Below are 16,594 nucleotides of genomic sequence, written 5' to 3' on the forward strand. Positions count from 1 at the left end.
CTGTCAATATGGATCTTTTGATTAGTGTGTTGTGCACAAAACCCATGGATAATATTCACACATTGTCCTGCACTCATTTACACACATTGTAAGTATGAGAGGTTAAAGTTCAGGGTCGGTTCGAGGGACTCAGCAGGGTAGATGTTTGTTAAATCACCAGATCTACCAATTAAAGGACTGTTTATGTGACCATTAAAAACTGAATAATTGATGTAAAATAACAAGCAAGCCACTGAGAAATAGTTGGAGAACTCAAGTCGATCGATTTATTATTTTGAGAAAATAAATGGTTGTAATTGTAAAGCTTTGGCGCCCCCGTCTGATTTACAGAGTTATTTATTTGCCTCATGTTTACAATTGCCGGATGTTATTTTGGTCATCTTATCCAACGGATCCCAACTTCAATGGCTTGTGGTCTATTAAATCATCCAGTACATGACAGAAAAGAAAAGAAAAGAAAAGAAAAGAAAAGAAAAGAAAAGAAAAGAAAAGAAAAGAAAAGAAAAGAAAAGAAAAGAAGAAAAACACGTTTTGATGCCTGTGTTTTTCTATAAATATTTTAATGTTAACTGTTTCTTTATTGACTCTTAAACTTCATTTCCCACAAAACTCAAAATAATAATTATTACGTACTTCACTGCAGATCTGTAATATACACACGCAAAGCACGTTTAAAGGTAAACATATATAAGACGTGCAAGATATATATCTATATGTATGTCTTTCTCTGTATATATATACTTTGTTTATCAGTGTAATTATGTAATTTACTGTTTACTTATATCATTAGTAATGTGATCAGTTTTTAATTTCATTCAGTTTTTTAATTGTAATTGTGTAATTGGCAACACATATCAAATCCTGATAAGGCCTAGTGACATTAACTGAATTAAACTGACTTGTATGTGAAAGAGAGACAGATAGAAAGACAGAAAATAAAACATTTTACATTCTCACTTTTCTTCAGTAACTTGTGACCCTCTAGATGTGGGGTTCCAAACCTTAGGAAGGCAGAGAACCACAAATTTCATCTATCAGACATGCATAAAAAATTGTCTACAATCTAAGCTTCAGTGATAAAGTAAAATGCATCCCAAGGGCAGGACAGAGACAGTTGTTAGTAAATTAACAAAAAAGAAAGTGACTTGCAATATTAAATGCAAACAGTCACAGCTGACAGTAATTATGCATGTTTTATTAATAAATGAGAAGTACAGAAAAATCACATTAAATGGAATGTGAATATACAACAGATGCACGATGACAATACACAGCACTGTGATGGGTTGAAAAATCCCCAAATTGTTATATAATTGGATCCATTACTATTGTAAACAAATATAATACAGTAAGTATAGGGTGTTAGTGTTCAACTCCACCACTTGGCAATACACTCTTAAGGCACAAACTACAAATATTGTTCATGTAGCATATCAGTGCTACAAGTGGTTCCTAAATTACTTTGTTTCCAGCATTTACTTGTCTCTTTTCTTTTCAGATGACCAATAACCTGAAAGAAAATAAGAGAAAAGGGTGGATTAATATGGGATATACTGCATGTAGTCATCTTATCAGTATCTTTCAAAATCAAAAGACGAAACGGCACACACCATAATCACATTCTCATTCACACTTCCATCCACATGGACGTCAAGCTGCACCTCCTCCTACACACCTGAGTAAGGAGGAGGACAGAAGAGCCCCTGTTCAGAGTTTAGCGGATTTAGAGGAGGCTATACCCAACATCCTCGAGATGTCGTTAGGGGAGGTCAGCCACGCCCCGCCGTCTGCCACCAGGATGGCTCCAGTTACGTAGGAGGAGGCCCGGCTGGCTAGGAACAGAGCACAGTGGGCCATCTCTGTCTTGTTGCTTGCTCGCTGCAAAGGAATAGACTGGAAAGCACCAGCAGCCTCCCCTCTGGGACCACCTAAAAACAAAGAAACATGCTCAGATACTTGCACTGTTGTAAAAGCGCCGAATGTTTTCTGTTCGATGAGCTCAAGTTTCATCTGCACCACCCTTCATGTTCCAAATATGTCCTCATGAATGGATTATAACTGTGCTCTATTTTACACTATCAAATACAGAAAGTGGGTATTGTTACAACATTTTTATACACATGAATTGTCGGTGTTTTTGTTGTTTTGGTCAAATTTGCTATAATACAACTACCACTTTAAAAAGCAGCTAGATATTTCCGTTATTCATTCACTTACCGACATAGCTAACATTTTTACTGTTTATTCAGTGGTTTTAACGATTAAAATTTTGTATTTGTTACTTTCAGTCTACATTTCAACTGTTTATCAATACTTTTAGCTATTTCAATTGTTCATTAATTACTTTTAACTTACATTTGAAATATTTTAAGCTAATTAAATTGTTTATTTACCACTTTTAGCCAAAATTTCAAATGTTTATGAAATACTTTTAGCTAAAATTTTAACTGTTTGGTAAGTACATTTAGCTAACACTTTTCTAACCATTTATTCAATAGCTTTAAACATTTCAATTGTCTATTCAGTACTTTTAGCTAACTGTTTATGGTAACATTTCAATGGTTTGTAATTTTAGCTAATACTTTAATTGTATTTCAACTGTTTTTTTAGCACATTACCAAACATTTCAACCATTTACTCAATACCTTTAAACTTTTCAGTTATTTATTTATTATTTTTAGCAAACACTTCAACTGGTACTGCTACTTTTGTCTAAGATTTCAATATAATTTAAACTAAAATTTCAATGGTCTATACTTTCAGTGAATACTTAAAATGTTTATTCAGTACTGTTAGCTAACATTTCAACTTTCAATACTTTTAACTAACTAAACTGTTCATTTAGTACCTTTAACTAAATATTTCAGCTGTTAATAACTTTTATTCAACTATTTCAACTGTTTATCCAATACTTTTATTGAATATTTCAACTATTTATTAATTGGATTTGCTTTCCTCTCCTTGGCTCACTTGCTGACTGATTTTCTGAATTGCAACACTTAATGTGTCACAACTGACTGAGATTGATGAGCAGCTTGTTGTTTTTTGTAAATTTACTAAAATTAGCACAATTCCCTTTTCACCCTTACAAAAATATGTGGATGTATTTTTTTATTTGCTATTTTTACTTGAGTTATTTGAATCTAGAGTACATAACAGAATAGCACAACAAGAGCCACATAACAAATATATGTCTTAATAGCAACAGCATTAATAGGCCAATTTTTGGACAACCTCCCATCTGTTTCTGAGGATTGCATATTAAAGTGTTGCATGCTGTGAGAGATTAAACCATTGTTTATTATAAAAGACTGTTTGTTACGTGCATAACATATAAATAAGCCAGTTTGTCAATACTGTATTAAAGCTTTACCCAGTCTGCGGTAGCCCTCTGTGCCAGAGACAGGACCTGGAGCCACAGTATTGACTCTCACCCCACTGGGACCCCACTCCACAGCCAGGTGCTTGGTCATAGCATCTGGGGGACAAGAGACACAGCACTGAGTCATTTGATTCCTATTTATTCTTAATAACATAACAGCAAAAAAAAAAAGTTATTACCATTTGCAGCCTTAGCAGAGCCAGCGTGCACCTGGAGGGCCTGTCCCCTGTATCCAAGCGTTGCAGAGATGTTGACTATGTTGCCTCCATGATCCTGCACACAAAAAATGATGAGAGACACAAAAATCAAATCAGCTTCAGTGCACAGAGGCAGCACATTTAGAGGCAAGGTTTTCCATAATCTCTAATCTTTACTGTCCTCTTTTGGTAGACAAAGAAAATTGTAGAGTCAATTTTATTGAAGATTATTGATCATAAACTCAATTATGTTCCTGTCGGTGTGATGGTGCTAAAAGGTAAAAAACAACGTACTTATAACACATAACTTGGAACTGTACTGTACCTGGAACCACTTCTCATAAACCACCTTGCTGGTGTTGAATGTGCCCATAGTGTCTATCTCCATTACTGTCTTGAAGGCATTGAAGGAGAGTGCTGAGGCCGGGCAGAGGAAGTTTCCAGCAGCATCTATCAACAACATAAACCGTAACTTTACCCAAAAGCCATTAAAGCTATAAATGCACTAATTATGTGATATGTGCACTTGTTATGTAGTGATGTAACTGTTAGTAGAGGGGGCCAGGGTGCAAAGATGGAAGATAAAAAAAGATGCAACACTAGAAAAGTTGATGATTAAACCAAAACCATTCATACTTGACAGTTCAAAGTACATTTGCATGTATTCATCCTACAAACACCAAATAAATTTCTTGTCAGGTTGCATGGTGTTATGACAAAAAAAGTGTGAGTGCGAGAGACTGCCGCACAGCTCCAATCACACTCTCAGTAATCATTAGCACAAAAACATATTTTTAGGCTTGTCTGCAAGAGGTTCCATACTGTTAATGAGGATGTCTATGCGGCCCAACTCTTTCAGCGTCTCATCCGCAGCAGCTGCGATGCTCTCAGGCTGCCTCACATCTATACACAAAGGGAGGCAGCGGCGTCCTGTCACTGTAGACAGTTTTTTAGCTGCCTAGGGAGACACAATGCTATTACATGAGGCCAATACATTAAGATTTATACAGTTTAGGATTGTGGAAATTATGTAACCTCTTTGAGCTTGTCCAAGTTTCTGCTGGCAATTACTGTGTCACAGCCATGCCTGAAAGAAAAGAAATAAATATTACAATAATAACAATACTAAAGAGCGCGTGCTGCATCATTTTCATTAACACATGAATATGTAATGTTTACATGAATACGGCTGATAGGGAGACAGAGGGAGTAATATAAGTTAGATAAGATAGAGGGTGAGGGACAGGAGAAATGCAATGTGTCAAGATGTACCCTTAATGCAAGGTCAAAAATGGTAAAAGGCTACAGGCACACAAAATGACAGATGAGGTAAATGTTAAAGTCAAGAGCAAAACAAACTCCAAGAGATTGAGTTACAAGGTGTGGCCGCTGATTTTGATAAAAGAATAACTATTTCTGCCACATGAGTAAATTATTCAACTTTGTTACACAAGCAAAACGATGAAAGTCTGACTTTAAGATAACAGAACTACAGGGGTTAAAGTACAAGTGCATATTATCTCCCTCACACATTTTACTGTTGGAGTAATGACATAATAGTGACAGATTATTGATAATTCATGCATTAATTTGTATATTTTACATGCACCATTCATGTCTGTGTATGCAAGGAGTAAAATTAAACTATGAGGAGTCTGATATTTCTGCAAGATCTGGGCATCTTATGGCAAAACAAGCAGGTAATCCTCTCACCTCATGAAGATTTCAGCTATCCTGAGTCCAATCCCAGACCCACCACCTGTGATAAAAGCGACTTGATCTCTGAAAAACAAAGTGCAAACCCCCAAAGGTCACTTAATGTAGATATTACAGTGACAGACATCTCAACATTTATTTTCTGTGTGAATACAAAATACAAAAAGCAATGGCATCACAGCAGACAAGGGGAAACACATTTAAAGGTTTTCATACATACTTGAGTAAATCTGGACTATAGATATGTGTATACGAAGTCAAGCAGTCATCTGTGCCAACATCTTCAGGCAGCATCTCTCCTTTCCTCTGTGGCTCTGCCATGCTGGTAAACAATGCATGATTATTAGATGCAGTCACACTTGTATTATTATAATGATAGTGCAGTACATGACTGGTCTGTAAATGCAGGAGTTGCACAAAATAACATGAACACCTTATAAGACTGTAGCCCTCTGTAGCAGTTTGGTGATGCTGCTAATATTTGTCATAGCTGTCAGAAATTGAGCGAAAATGTGTTTTTTTACATAGTTTATACAACTCTACTTAATCCTATTTCCCTTATTTATACTGAAGCATTTGTGTGCAAATACGGTCATGTCTGTTTTTTTAACCCCTGCCATATAACAGAATTTCAAAATAAAATCACAGCTACAGTAGAAGCAACTGTCTCTATGTCATTTGAAGCTGCTCTGACACATGTGGCAGGTTAAAAAGTGAATTGTCTGACAGAGGTCATGATGACAGTCATGGTAGCAGTGGTATTTGCCTCACAACAATGCACCTTAAGGATTTTGAGACTGACTGCGTTGAATAAACAGTGGTCTAGCATACTGTATGGTGTTCCTGTTACTTTGTCTATCCCGTAAACATATATTTCGTTAGTCTACAGCTTTCTGCAGCAACAGTAACTTGCAGGACTACACAGTGAAGTTCAGTTGACATGAAACTGTTAGCTAGCTGCTGTCGTACTAACATTAACTTACCTTCTGTGGAAAAATAAGCTAGCTTTGCAGCGCTGAAAGAAGAACTTCCTCTTAGACAAAACACGACTTTCACACGAAGCACGTTGCTAACTCTTACGAGTCACTTCCACATTAATAAATCATCCATTAGTTTCTTTTCAGCACGAACTAGTTGTACTTTGTATTTGGACGCTGCCTTTTTTTCGCAATCCTGTAGCGATGCATCATGGGCAATGAAGTCCGGACGGGGGGGTGTTCAAGAACACACATATCTCAGGTTGTTTCTCTACATGCTACTTATAGGCCAAAACGGTTAAATTAAAAAACATATAACAAACTGTCAATATTATAGATTAAAAATATGCCAAAAAAAGAACAAAACGCATGCATAATTATCCCAAAATGCAATGCAAAAAAGGCAGCTCTGTTACATCCTAAAAAATAAATAATAACAATAATAATTATTATTATTATTATTGTTATTATCATTACTATTTTTAGTAGTAGTAGTAGTAGTAGTATTTTTAATCGTTTAACAAAAAGTAACAATGCCCTGGGATTTAAGTCAGTTCTCTTAATCTTTATTTTATTTTTTTATTTTATATTTTACTTATTTTTTTTCTAATATGTAGCTTCCTTTGCTTGCTCAATTTAAACAGTTTTTATTTTATATTTATTGTTTGACTTATGTTTTTATTTTATTTATTTATTCCAGTAAAGCATTTTTGGGTTTGTTTTTCTTTACCTTTTTATAAACACTTTTGAAAAAAGTACATTCAGCGGTCAGTACAAAAATTTACAAATAAAATAATGAGAAAAGTAGGTGCAACCTAGTGCACTAGAATAAAATAAAACAGACACGTATGGACATATGCAAGGGCTCACCTAATTAGTTACACAATAAAGCTGTAAGATTGGCATAAACTAATAGTTTTGGTTTGTTTTCAGATATGTATCTACATATGATTTTTGACAGTGGTGTTTATTTAAGTACTTTATTTAATGAATGTAAACATGAGCAAAAAATAATGAGCAATATACTGTTGATTCGTTTGTTTTGAAAAGTAATACTTTTTTTAATAAATAAATTATTATTTAAATTGTGTTTCGAACTCAAACAGCAGAAACGTGGGGGCCGATTCTTGTGTTGTCCCGCTAAATAGTCGCTCATAAAGATCCAGTTAATCAACTAGCTATCTAGCCAATACCCGTTTAATAAGTTTGAGTTAAACTGCATGAAAATGACTGAGTCTCAGGCGGACGAAGACAACAACAGGAAGTCCTGCTGGAGCACCGTGGTGGAGCATCTATCTCTCATAGCTGTCGGCCTGGGTAAGTTTGAACTTTAACGTTAGTTTGAGTTCGACTTCAAGTACTGAATATTCAAGTGATAGTTTCAAATAGTACTGAAACATGTTTTAATGACACAAAATTAATTATTAGCTACAGGTAGCCTATTGTCCAATCCAAACTGGGCAACAAAACAAAAATAAAAACAAGCAAAAACAAAAACACAGCAATGTAACATTACAGTAGGTAACAGCATTTTGTTTTTCTTCTGCGACGTTTAAACATATAGGTATACTTAGCATTTAGTTAGCGTAAATGTCACTGTGTAAAACCTGAGGCCACATTATGTTGCCGTGGCAACGGATAATCGCAAACGCATGCGGCAAGGAGATAAACATGGCGACCCAAGTCTTTCTCCTCTTTGATTTCAGTGTCTCCCGTAGGATTTAGATTAAGTTTGGGTTAATAGGACTCGCAAAGTTTACAATTTAGGATAATGGTTCAGCTGTAGGTAAAAAATTTGTAATGACCTACATGTCATCACAACTGACGAACTGGGAGGGTGAGCTGGGTCTGATCTCTCCAGGTCAAACTGCGCCATCTAGTGAACAAATTGAATCATTACATTATGATCCACAGAAATGACATTTTACCAGTGTTCAGTGAAGTACCCTGGAGCCATAATTAAGTTAAAGTACAGATATTTTACCAGAAAATGACTTTGGTAGAAGTTTAAGTCACCCACTGGAATACTACTTGAGTTAAAGTCTTACTAAATCTAATATTTACTGTACTTAAGTATCAAAAATAATTCTATGATATTAAATGTACTTAAGTATTTAAATCAAAAGTACAAGTAAATGCTGTTAATGTTTTTTTTAAAAAAGCAGCAGTGCTCAGAATTTTGAGAATTAAGAAGTTGTAAAGGATTTAAAGAACAAAATCATGTTCTTTCTTTTCTCCCACTTCATTTGTTCATCCCTTTCTCCTTCCTTTCCTGTTTTTTAGAAAGCAACTAAAATGTAAGCTGGAAATGCAGTGGAGTAAAAATGTTTTTTTATTTAGAAAATGCAGTGTAGTAAAAATGAAAGTTGAAAAAAATATAAAAACTCAAGTAAAGCACAGATACTCCCAAGAAATACTTAAGTACTGTAACAAAGTATTTTCACTTAGTTACATTACACCTCTGGATTTCACACACACAAGGCAGGCATGTAAAGTTAGACACATCCAAAATAGTTTCGTTCATCTTTGTTCATTCATTCACTTTTATTTTTTATTTTTTGAGCGCTGCCTGGCAGTAATGGTGTAATGGAGGTTGAGATCTCTGTTCCTGCTCAACTTATATAGTCAATAGATTGTTTTTATTGGCCTAAATATGATATTTTATTTCAGTTGGTGTGCATGGCAGCTTTTGGTGTCTGTAAGCCTGATTTCTTGTCAGTTTAAAGACCCCTATAGCTAGATGTATGTGGTGCACATTGCAACTTGTTTAGTTGATGTTTTGCAGAGAGATGTACGTGCAGTTTGTACTGTTATTATTCAACACCTTTCAGACTATGTATTCGTTGTAATTGTAATATCTCTCCGTTACTTTCACACAGGGATTGCTATCGGCGCAGTTATCAAGATGTACTTGCCTCTTTCAGAACATGACAAATTCTTCATCGACCTTCTGGGAGAGAAACTTTTGTGCATGCCTCAGATGGTTACGCTTTCTCTTATTGTGACTTGTGTGGTAAGAGGTAAGCTAAAGGTGGATTTCACACTTTGTTAACTGTTACATACGTGTCATGGCATGTAAAAGGCCCATTACCTGTGACTTGTATATCATTTACATAAGCAGCAGCCGGTTAGGTCTAACAGCTGCAGTATGTTGAATCTTTTTCCTACCTCCTAAATAATTTGCGTAATAATTTACCCCTTTTTGTGTATATAAAAAATCCATATTGTTTAGCTTGCAATCACAGATTTTAAAAAATGTATTTTTTGTTTATTTTTTTCATACATTTTCAACATATGTACATTTCAAACAGGCTGTGTGAGAATCTGGATAGTTATTAGCATGCCCACTAGTGGATTGTAGTCATATATGACTTTGCTGGTCCGCTTTTCAGATCATATAGTATATTTTTATATATCTATGTTTTTTTACTAGGAGTTTCTTGTCTGCATGTTGACATCCCTAAACAAATAGCTGTGCGTGCTGCAGTGTACATCGTCTTGACGACTCTTATCTCTGTGTCTATAGGTAAGTGAAATATCACATTTAAAAAATATGTTGGTGACCTTCGATTTTTTAACACATTTTTTGCATACAGTGACATAATAGCTGGGTAGATTTAACATGAAACAGCTTTTTATTGTTTGAAGTCTATTTCTTGTTTATTTTATTTTTTTTAAATAGTTTGTTTTTGGTTACAAAAGCGGGGGGGGGGGGGGGGGGGGGTATTTGGTAATCTCCAAATAAGATATTTGCTTCTGATGAGACAAAGAAAGGACTAAGCAGCAAAAAATTCTCTTTGCCACAGCAGATTGGTTTGCACTGCATTTGCATGCATTTCTTGTAGAATATATTTTTATTAAATTCAAGGTTTTTAATTGAAAACAAACTTATTTCTAAAAAAAAAAAAAAAAAAAAGGGGGGGGGGTGGGGGGCAAGGCAAAAACATTTACATTTGTGTCCTTTATCTTGGTCACAAAAAATGTAATAATGCGCCAATTTAAAACTGCTGTTTTTTCTTTTTGTGTTTCACAGTTTTGCACCATGTAAAGAACTTCATGACTTAATTTGTGCTTCTCTATTGAAACTACTGTTTTCATATGGAGCAGCAATAGCATGCATACCATTTCTGCTGCTAATGTCTAAATTTGACTATGTATCGTAGGACTCACATTGGTGCTGCTGGTCAAGCCCGGCGTTACTAATACTGAAGGCTCTGGTGAGGCAGGTGATGAGGAGCACACCTTCCATGTTGATGACATTTTGGATCTAGTGAGGTGGGAAGACAGTGACGTTATATCTGTGATAAGGCTGGAGTTATTGTGTGGCTTGTCAACAGTAGTATTTGACTTTTTTCTTTGTTATTTATAGAAACATGATGCCCCAGAATGTGGTTCAGGCTTGTTTCCAGCACGTATGTTTTCCTGCTATCACCCATTTCCTCGCTCTCCGTGATGGAGAGAATGTGATTTTTGTGTCTGGATATTATCTCCTCTTTTTTTTAGTACAAGACTGAGAGGCTGGTTTCTGAAAGTCACAATAACACGGTAAATCCCCCCCCCTATCATTACAAGGATTCTTTTCTGAAGTGCAGGGATACATGTTGTTGCTCTGAGTTCCACGTTTTGTTTCAGCATGAGGTGCAGCTGGAGGGTGTCTATGTCCAAGGATCCAACACGCTGGGCCTGATTGTGTGCTCCTTTTTCTTTGGATTGGCTCTCAAGAAGATAGAAAAGGGGAAAATCCTTGTGGACCTCTTCACCATCCTCAACGAAGCCACAAAATTTGTGGTCAACTTGATTTTGTGGTAAAATTGCATCAGGATTTAGATAAATTCACAAACAGACTGAAAAACAGCTTTAACGCTTTAAAGACTGAAGAATGACCTCCACTGAGCATGTGTGATATTCATATTCACATATGTCAACCCACTAACTCTACACCTGTCTACTGCACCCTTAATGTCTGTTGCTGCTGATACTGTTAGCATGCTAATTGCACTTTTATATATACATATATTTATACTTTGTATTGTAAATATTTTGTTTAATAGTGCTTGTATTTTGAACCTAAGGTTTTTAGATTTAATTATTATTATTTACTATCTCTTACACTTGTGTCCTAACTTAAAAACTAAGTTTGTATTTTCTTGTAACCAGTATGCACGAGTGGGGATGGCACAGATGCGGTTTCGTTATGCTTGCATTATGACAATAAAGTCCTTGAATCCTTGAAGTGAAACTGCACAATGTGGAACAGGACAAATCCACGTCAGCATGTCATGTTATTTACAGAAATAGGGTAAAAATCCCGCAGGGTAGTGTGAGTGTTTATGCATGAACACTTATTAAACATTTCAGTATCGATTAACTCCACTACTGTTAGTTAAAATTGCTTATATTTTTAAATGTTAATCATATCTGTTCAGGTTTTAGATTCTTCTGGATTAATACTGTAACCAAATAATGGTGCCAAATGTTTAACAGTTTATTGAAGTATTCTCTTTTTTTCCGTGTGTGTTTTCTCCAGCTTCTTGCCATTAGGACTGCTGATCACGACTGTAAGCCACGTTGTTGAAGTTCATAACTGGGACACTATCTTCAGACTGGGAAAGTTCATGGCGGTGGTTGCTGCAGGGTATGCGCTCCTTTCCTCATTTGTTTTTACATACATACAACAACTTAAAGACTACTTTGAGTGGATGAGGGCAGGAGGTATGGCCTGAAAATTCACTTGTAGTTATGGCATCACCTGCCAACTGCTATTTTAAGACACAATCCCTGATGTGGGTGTTAACTACAGGGTGGGCTTCTGTCTAATCACACCATTTAAACCTGCCGTCACTTAGAATTTTTTTTTTTTGTGCAGAGATTGACAACAGGCAACATGTTTAAATCATTTCTGACCGTAGAGACTGTATAACAGTAACGTCCTCTATTGGTTTGTGGACTGCCATTTTGAAGCCTTGAATTCGGCTTTTCAGCTGTCATCTTGATCAGATTTGGTCATTTTTCAGCTTTGGCAGTTTCTGCTTGTTTCTGATAAAGTGGGGGAAGGCAGAAATCTAAAAAAGAAAAAACAAACAAACAAAATAAACACATAATTTAAAAATACAACCTCTTCTTGCAGGTCCCTCTCTCTGTCTAAGTCCCTCCCACCAGAGTATGCACGCACCTCATACAGAAACCCATGTTTCCTGTCATAGGCATTGTTTTACTGAATCCTCTTTCACTGTACAGTTGCATGCAGATCATTCACTCAGCCCCTCCTTGCCTCAATCCCTCTATATTTTGTTTATCAGAGCAAAACTGAGACAAGAATTAGCTGGCTAGTCACTGCACGGTCCCTCCCAGCAGAGCAGCTCGGCTATGCAAGTAACACGGGTCAAATTCAGCCAGTGTAAATGCCCCCAAAGTTAGCTGATCTGGCAAGGAGTTGGGGCTTTCCAGTCCCCTGGAGACAGGGTTTGCACTAGCTGGATTCAGGTTGCTATGGTCGCTCACGGGGTGTCCGTCTCTGGAGTGGCTGCCCGCTCACCTCTTGGCAAAGTGGTCTGTAGCAGTGAGTAGTGAGGTGAAGAACACACTGTTGTTTGAGGCTCTCACTAACATTAGCTGCATGAACAGAGCTTAAAGCTGCAGTCATGAGCCTTTCGCTCATTAGTAACATTTTCTTTTCATCTCTGATGACTCATATTGATGCGTGTTTTGTTTACTGTCAGACTATCTGTTAGACTCTCTTTTTTATAAGCCCGTCTTCCTTTTCAGATTTCTATGCAGTGTAGGCTCTTGTTACCAATGCTGGGATACCATTTTTTTTTCTGCAGGGCTCTCCACCATTGAGTCAGGCTCTCATCAAAGGGATGTGCGCATACATCTGCATTAATATAAAAGCCAAAAAAAGTGCCTCGACCTGTGATTGGCCAAAGTTTAGATTTTCTAAAGCCTGAAAAAAGAGGGGGTCTAGTTCTCTCTCAGTCCACTTCAATTACAATATGCTCAAAGTTTAATATGGCATTTTTGTCCTATGAAGCAAAAAAAATAAACTGCTTACGCCAGCTTTTATGGAAGCGGCAGCAATAAAACAGACCTAAATTTCCTATGAACAGTTGTCAAACACACAAAATCAATTTTTTTAATCCATCAATTCAGAAAATACCAGCTGGGCCTTTGAAACTCCTTGAATTTCATTTGATCTGTATGAGCATTCACTGTGTATTAAATTGCTTGTTTCAGGCTCCTAATCCATGGAGCAATAGTTCAGCCATTGGTCTATCTTCTGTGGGTGAGACGTAACCCCTGGACAGTCATCAGGGGGGTTTCTCCAGCCTTGAAGTCGGCAGTTCTCACCTCGTCCAGGTAAGAAAATATTTGTTTATCTTCCTATCATCAAAGCTGCCAAGTTGTCAATAGGAGCAGATTTTACTTTCACAAACTCCTTGATCACTAAAGCAAACACTAAAAAAACATGCGTTGTGTCCCCAAGCTCGGCCACACTGCAGCTCACAGCTCAATGCTGTGAGGAGAAAATCAAGATCGACCACAGAATCAGTCGATTCATGCTGCCCCTTGGGACCAGCGTAAACATGGACGGAACTGCCCTGTACGAGGTGGTCGCAGCAGTTTTCATCGCGCAAGTCGGCCACATCACCTGGACTTGAGGCAGATAGCCACCATTATGTCAGTTGCTGTTATTGTCACTCTCTTTTCTGTAGTGTCAGTTTCATGTTACTGCGTCTTTAGAAATCCACTCTGGTTGTTGACTGAGGAGTCTGTGTCTCTGCAGAGTGGCATCAGTCATCCTAAGCACAGGAGCAGTGCAGATCCCAGCGACAGAAGCGGTGACCACCATCTTTATTTTGACAGCAGTCGGTTTGCCTGTGAAGGACGCTGCCGTCTTAGTGGTTGTAGAATGGCTGCTGTAAGTTTGACCCATACTTTTAATTCAGAAATGTGCACAAATGAACATTTAAAGAGTAATTTTGGCTGGGATTACTACAGCTGCTTCTGAGAGTAAATTGTGAGGTCACGAATGTTGTAGAAGTATGAGTTAATACATCAAATAATACACAGCCTTAAGTGTGTTTTCTACTTTGCAGCTTACTGTGATTATGTCTTTCAGAGACCGCTGTAACACTGCTGTCAATGTTTTGGGAAATTGCATCGGTGTGGCACTGTCCACCACCTGTCCAGAGCTGAACTAGGAAGAATGGAGCAGGAGATCGGGACAGGAGCAGGTGGTATTATAGATGGTCTATATGTTTTGTTTTTCAGTTTAACTTTTACCCAGTGCATTTATAGCGTGTTTGGGTTTCAGCATTTATCAGAGTTAAAAAAATACATAAGTCACACAAACAAGAGAAAGGTTTTAAGACGTCCTTTGGCAAAAGTATACCAGAAATATTGGACATCAGACATAGATGCTATGGCAGCACCTGTTAAACACATACTCTGGAGTGCAGTATGTATCACACCGATGATGGCTGTGTTGTGTTTATCTTACTAGGACATCTACTGATGATGCAGGGGGAAACATTCAGGATATGGAGTTCCAAACCCACAGCGCTTACTCGATGGAGTCCTATTGTACGGCATTTCAATCATCACCATTACAGTAAATTACAGTCGACTTTCAAAGGGTTTGTCCAGTGGCAAAAATGTATCACATATATATATATATTTATATAGTGATTATTTATCTCAGTTTGTATAACATTCATTTAGTATTTTACTGAAGTACTCCAGCTTTTCTTTGGTATTGTGCTGTATTTACATTTAAGTAAACCTTGAGTTAAGTAATAGTTGCCTTCAATAAATGTACAATGTAGTAAAAGATGCAATCGATGTAGTTTTTGAATAGATGTAAATACATTTTTCTGTTGAATTAAACTGAACTGAATCTGCAAAAACATAATATGAAACCTACAGATGTTGGCAATATCTCTAGTAAGATAATTTAGACACTAGTGGAAGAGAAGCAAATGGGATTTTATGAAAATTGCACGAGACAGTTTAATAAGTAAACCCAGGACAACACACACACACACACACACACACACACACACACACACACACACACACACACACACACCTGTTTAAATAATAATAATGAAATACCAGGAATGTAAAGCCATTGTGTGCACTGTACTGCAAGGCTGCAAATATACTATGTATACTATACACTCACCGGCCACTTTATTAGGCACACCTGCAAATTTCAGCAATCTCTTTAGACAAAATCAGGTCATGGACGATCTGCATGCAGTTCAGGAACCTGAGCAAACAGATCATAATGGGGAAGAAAGGTGATTTAAGTGACTTTGAACGTGGCATGGTTGTTGGTGCCAGACGGGCTGGTCTGAGTATTTTAGAAACTGCTGATCTACTGGGATTTTCATGCACAACCATCTCTAGGGTTTACAGAGAATGGTCCGAAAAAGAGAAAATATTCAATGAGCGGCAGTTCTATGGGCGAAAATGCCTTGTTGATGCCAGAGGTCAGAGGAGAATGGCCAGACTGGTTCGAGCTGATAGAAAGGCAACAGTAACTCAAATAACCACTCGTTACAACCGAGGTATGCAGAAGAGCATCTCTGAACGCACAACACGTCGAACCTTGAGGCAGATGGGCTACAGCAGCAGAAGACCACACCGGGTGCCACTCCTGTCAGCTAAGAACAGGAAACTGAGGCTACAATTCGCACAGGCTCACCAAAATTGGACAATAGAAGATTAGAAAAACGTTGCCTGGTCTGATGAGTCTCGATTTCTGCTGTGACATTCGGATGGTAGGGTCAGAATTTGGCGTCAACAACGTGAAAGCATGGATCCATCCTGCCTTGAATCAACGGTTCAGGCTGCTGGTGGTGGTGTAATGGTGTGGGGGATATTTTCTTGGCACACTTTGGGCCCCTTAGTACCAATTGAGTATCGTTGCAACGCCACAGCCTACCTGAGTATTGTTGCTGACCATGTCCATCCCTTTATGACCACAGCGTACTCATCTTCTGATGGCTACTTCCAGCAGTATAACGCGCCATGTCATAAAGCTCGAATCATCTCAGACTGGTTTCTTGAACATGACAATGAGTTCACTGTACTCAAATGGCCTCCACAGTCACCAGATCTCAATCCAATAGAGCACCTTTGGGATGTGGTGTGCAGCCGACAAATCTGCAGCAACTGCGTGATGCTATCATGTCAATATGGACCAAACTCTCTGAGGACTGTTTCCAGTACCTTGTTGAATCTATGCCACGAAGGATTAAGGCAGTTCTGAAGGCAAAAGGGGGTCCAACCCGGTACTAGCAAGGTGTACCTAATAA

General features: G+C 37.5%; 1 protein-coding gene and 1 pseudogene across 2 annotated transcripts; one reads left to right on the plus strand and one right to left on the minus strand.

Moving 5' to 3' along the window:
* Positions 1-1,197: 1,197 nt before the first annotated feature.
* decr2 (2,4-dienoyl CoA reductase 2, peroxisomal) lies at positions 1,198-6,457 on the minus strand. Of its 2 annotated transcripts, none has more exons than XM_042508095.1 (10): positions 6,279-6,457; positions 5,516-5,617; positions 5,293-5,361; positions 4,615-4,666; positions 4,402-4,537; positions 3,905-4,029; positions 3,562-3,655; positions 3,374-3,478; positions 1,740-1,928; positions 1,198-1,510 (listed from the first exon to the last, which is right to left on the minus strand). In XM_042508095.1, exons 2-10 carry the CDS (start codon positions 5,614-5,616, stop codon positions 1,476-1,478), a joined length of 906 nt encoding a protein of 301 aa, XP_042364029.1. In that variant the 5' UTR covers position 5,617; positions 6,279-6,457; the 3' UTR covers positions 1,198-1,475. The 2 variants fall into 2 exon arrangements, with proteins under 2 accessions (XP_042364029.1, XP_042364030.1); XM_042508096.1 differs by having other exon boundaries at positions 1,676-1,928.
* Positions 6,458-7,498: 1,041 nt separating this feature from the next.
* On the plus strand, positions 7,499-16,144 carry LOC121959080 (annotated as a pseudogene).
* Positions 16,145-16,594: the final 450 nt, after the last annotated feature.

Source organism: Plectropomus leopardus, chromosome 19 (genome assembly GCF_008729295.1).
Source record: "Plectropomus leopardus isolate mb chromosome 19, YSFRI_Pleo_2.0, whole genome shotgun sequence".
NCBI lineage: Eukaryota > Metazoa > Chordata > Actinopteri > Perciformes > Serranidae > Plectropomus > Plectropomus leopardus.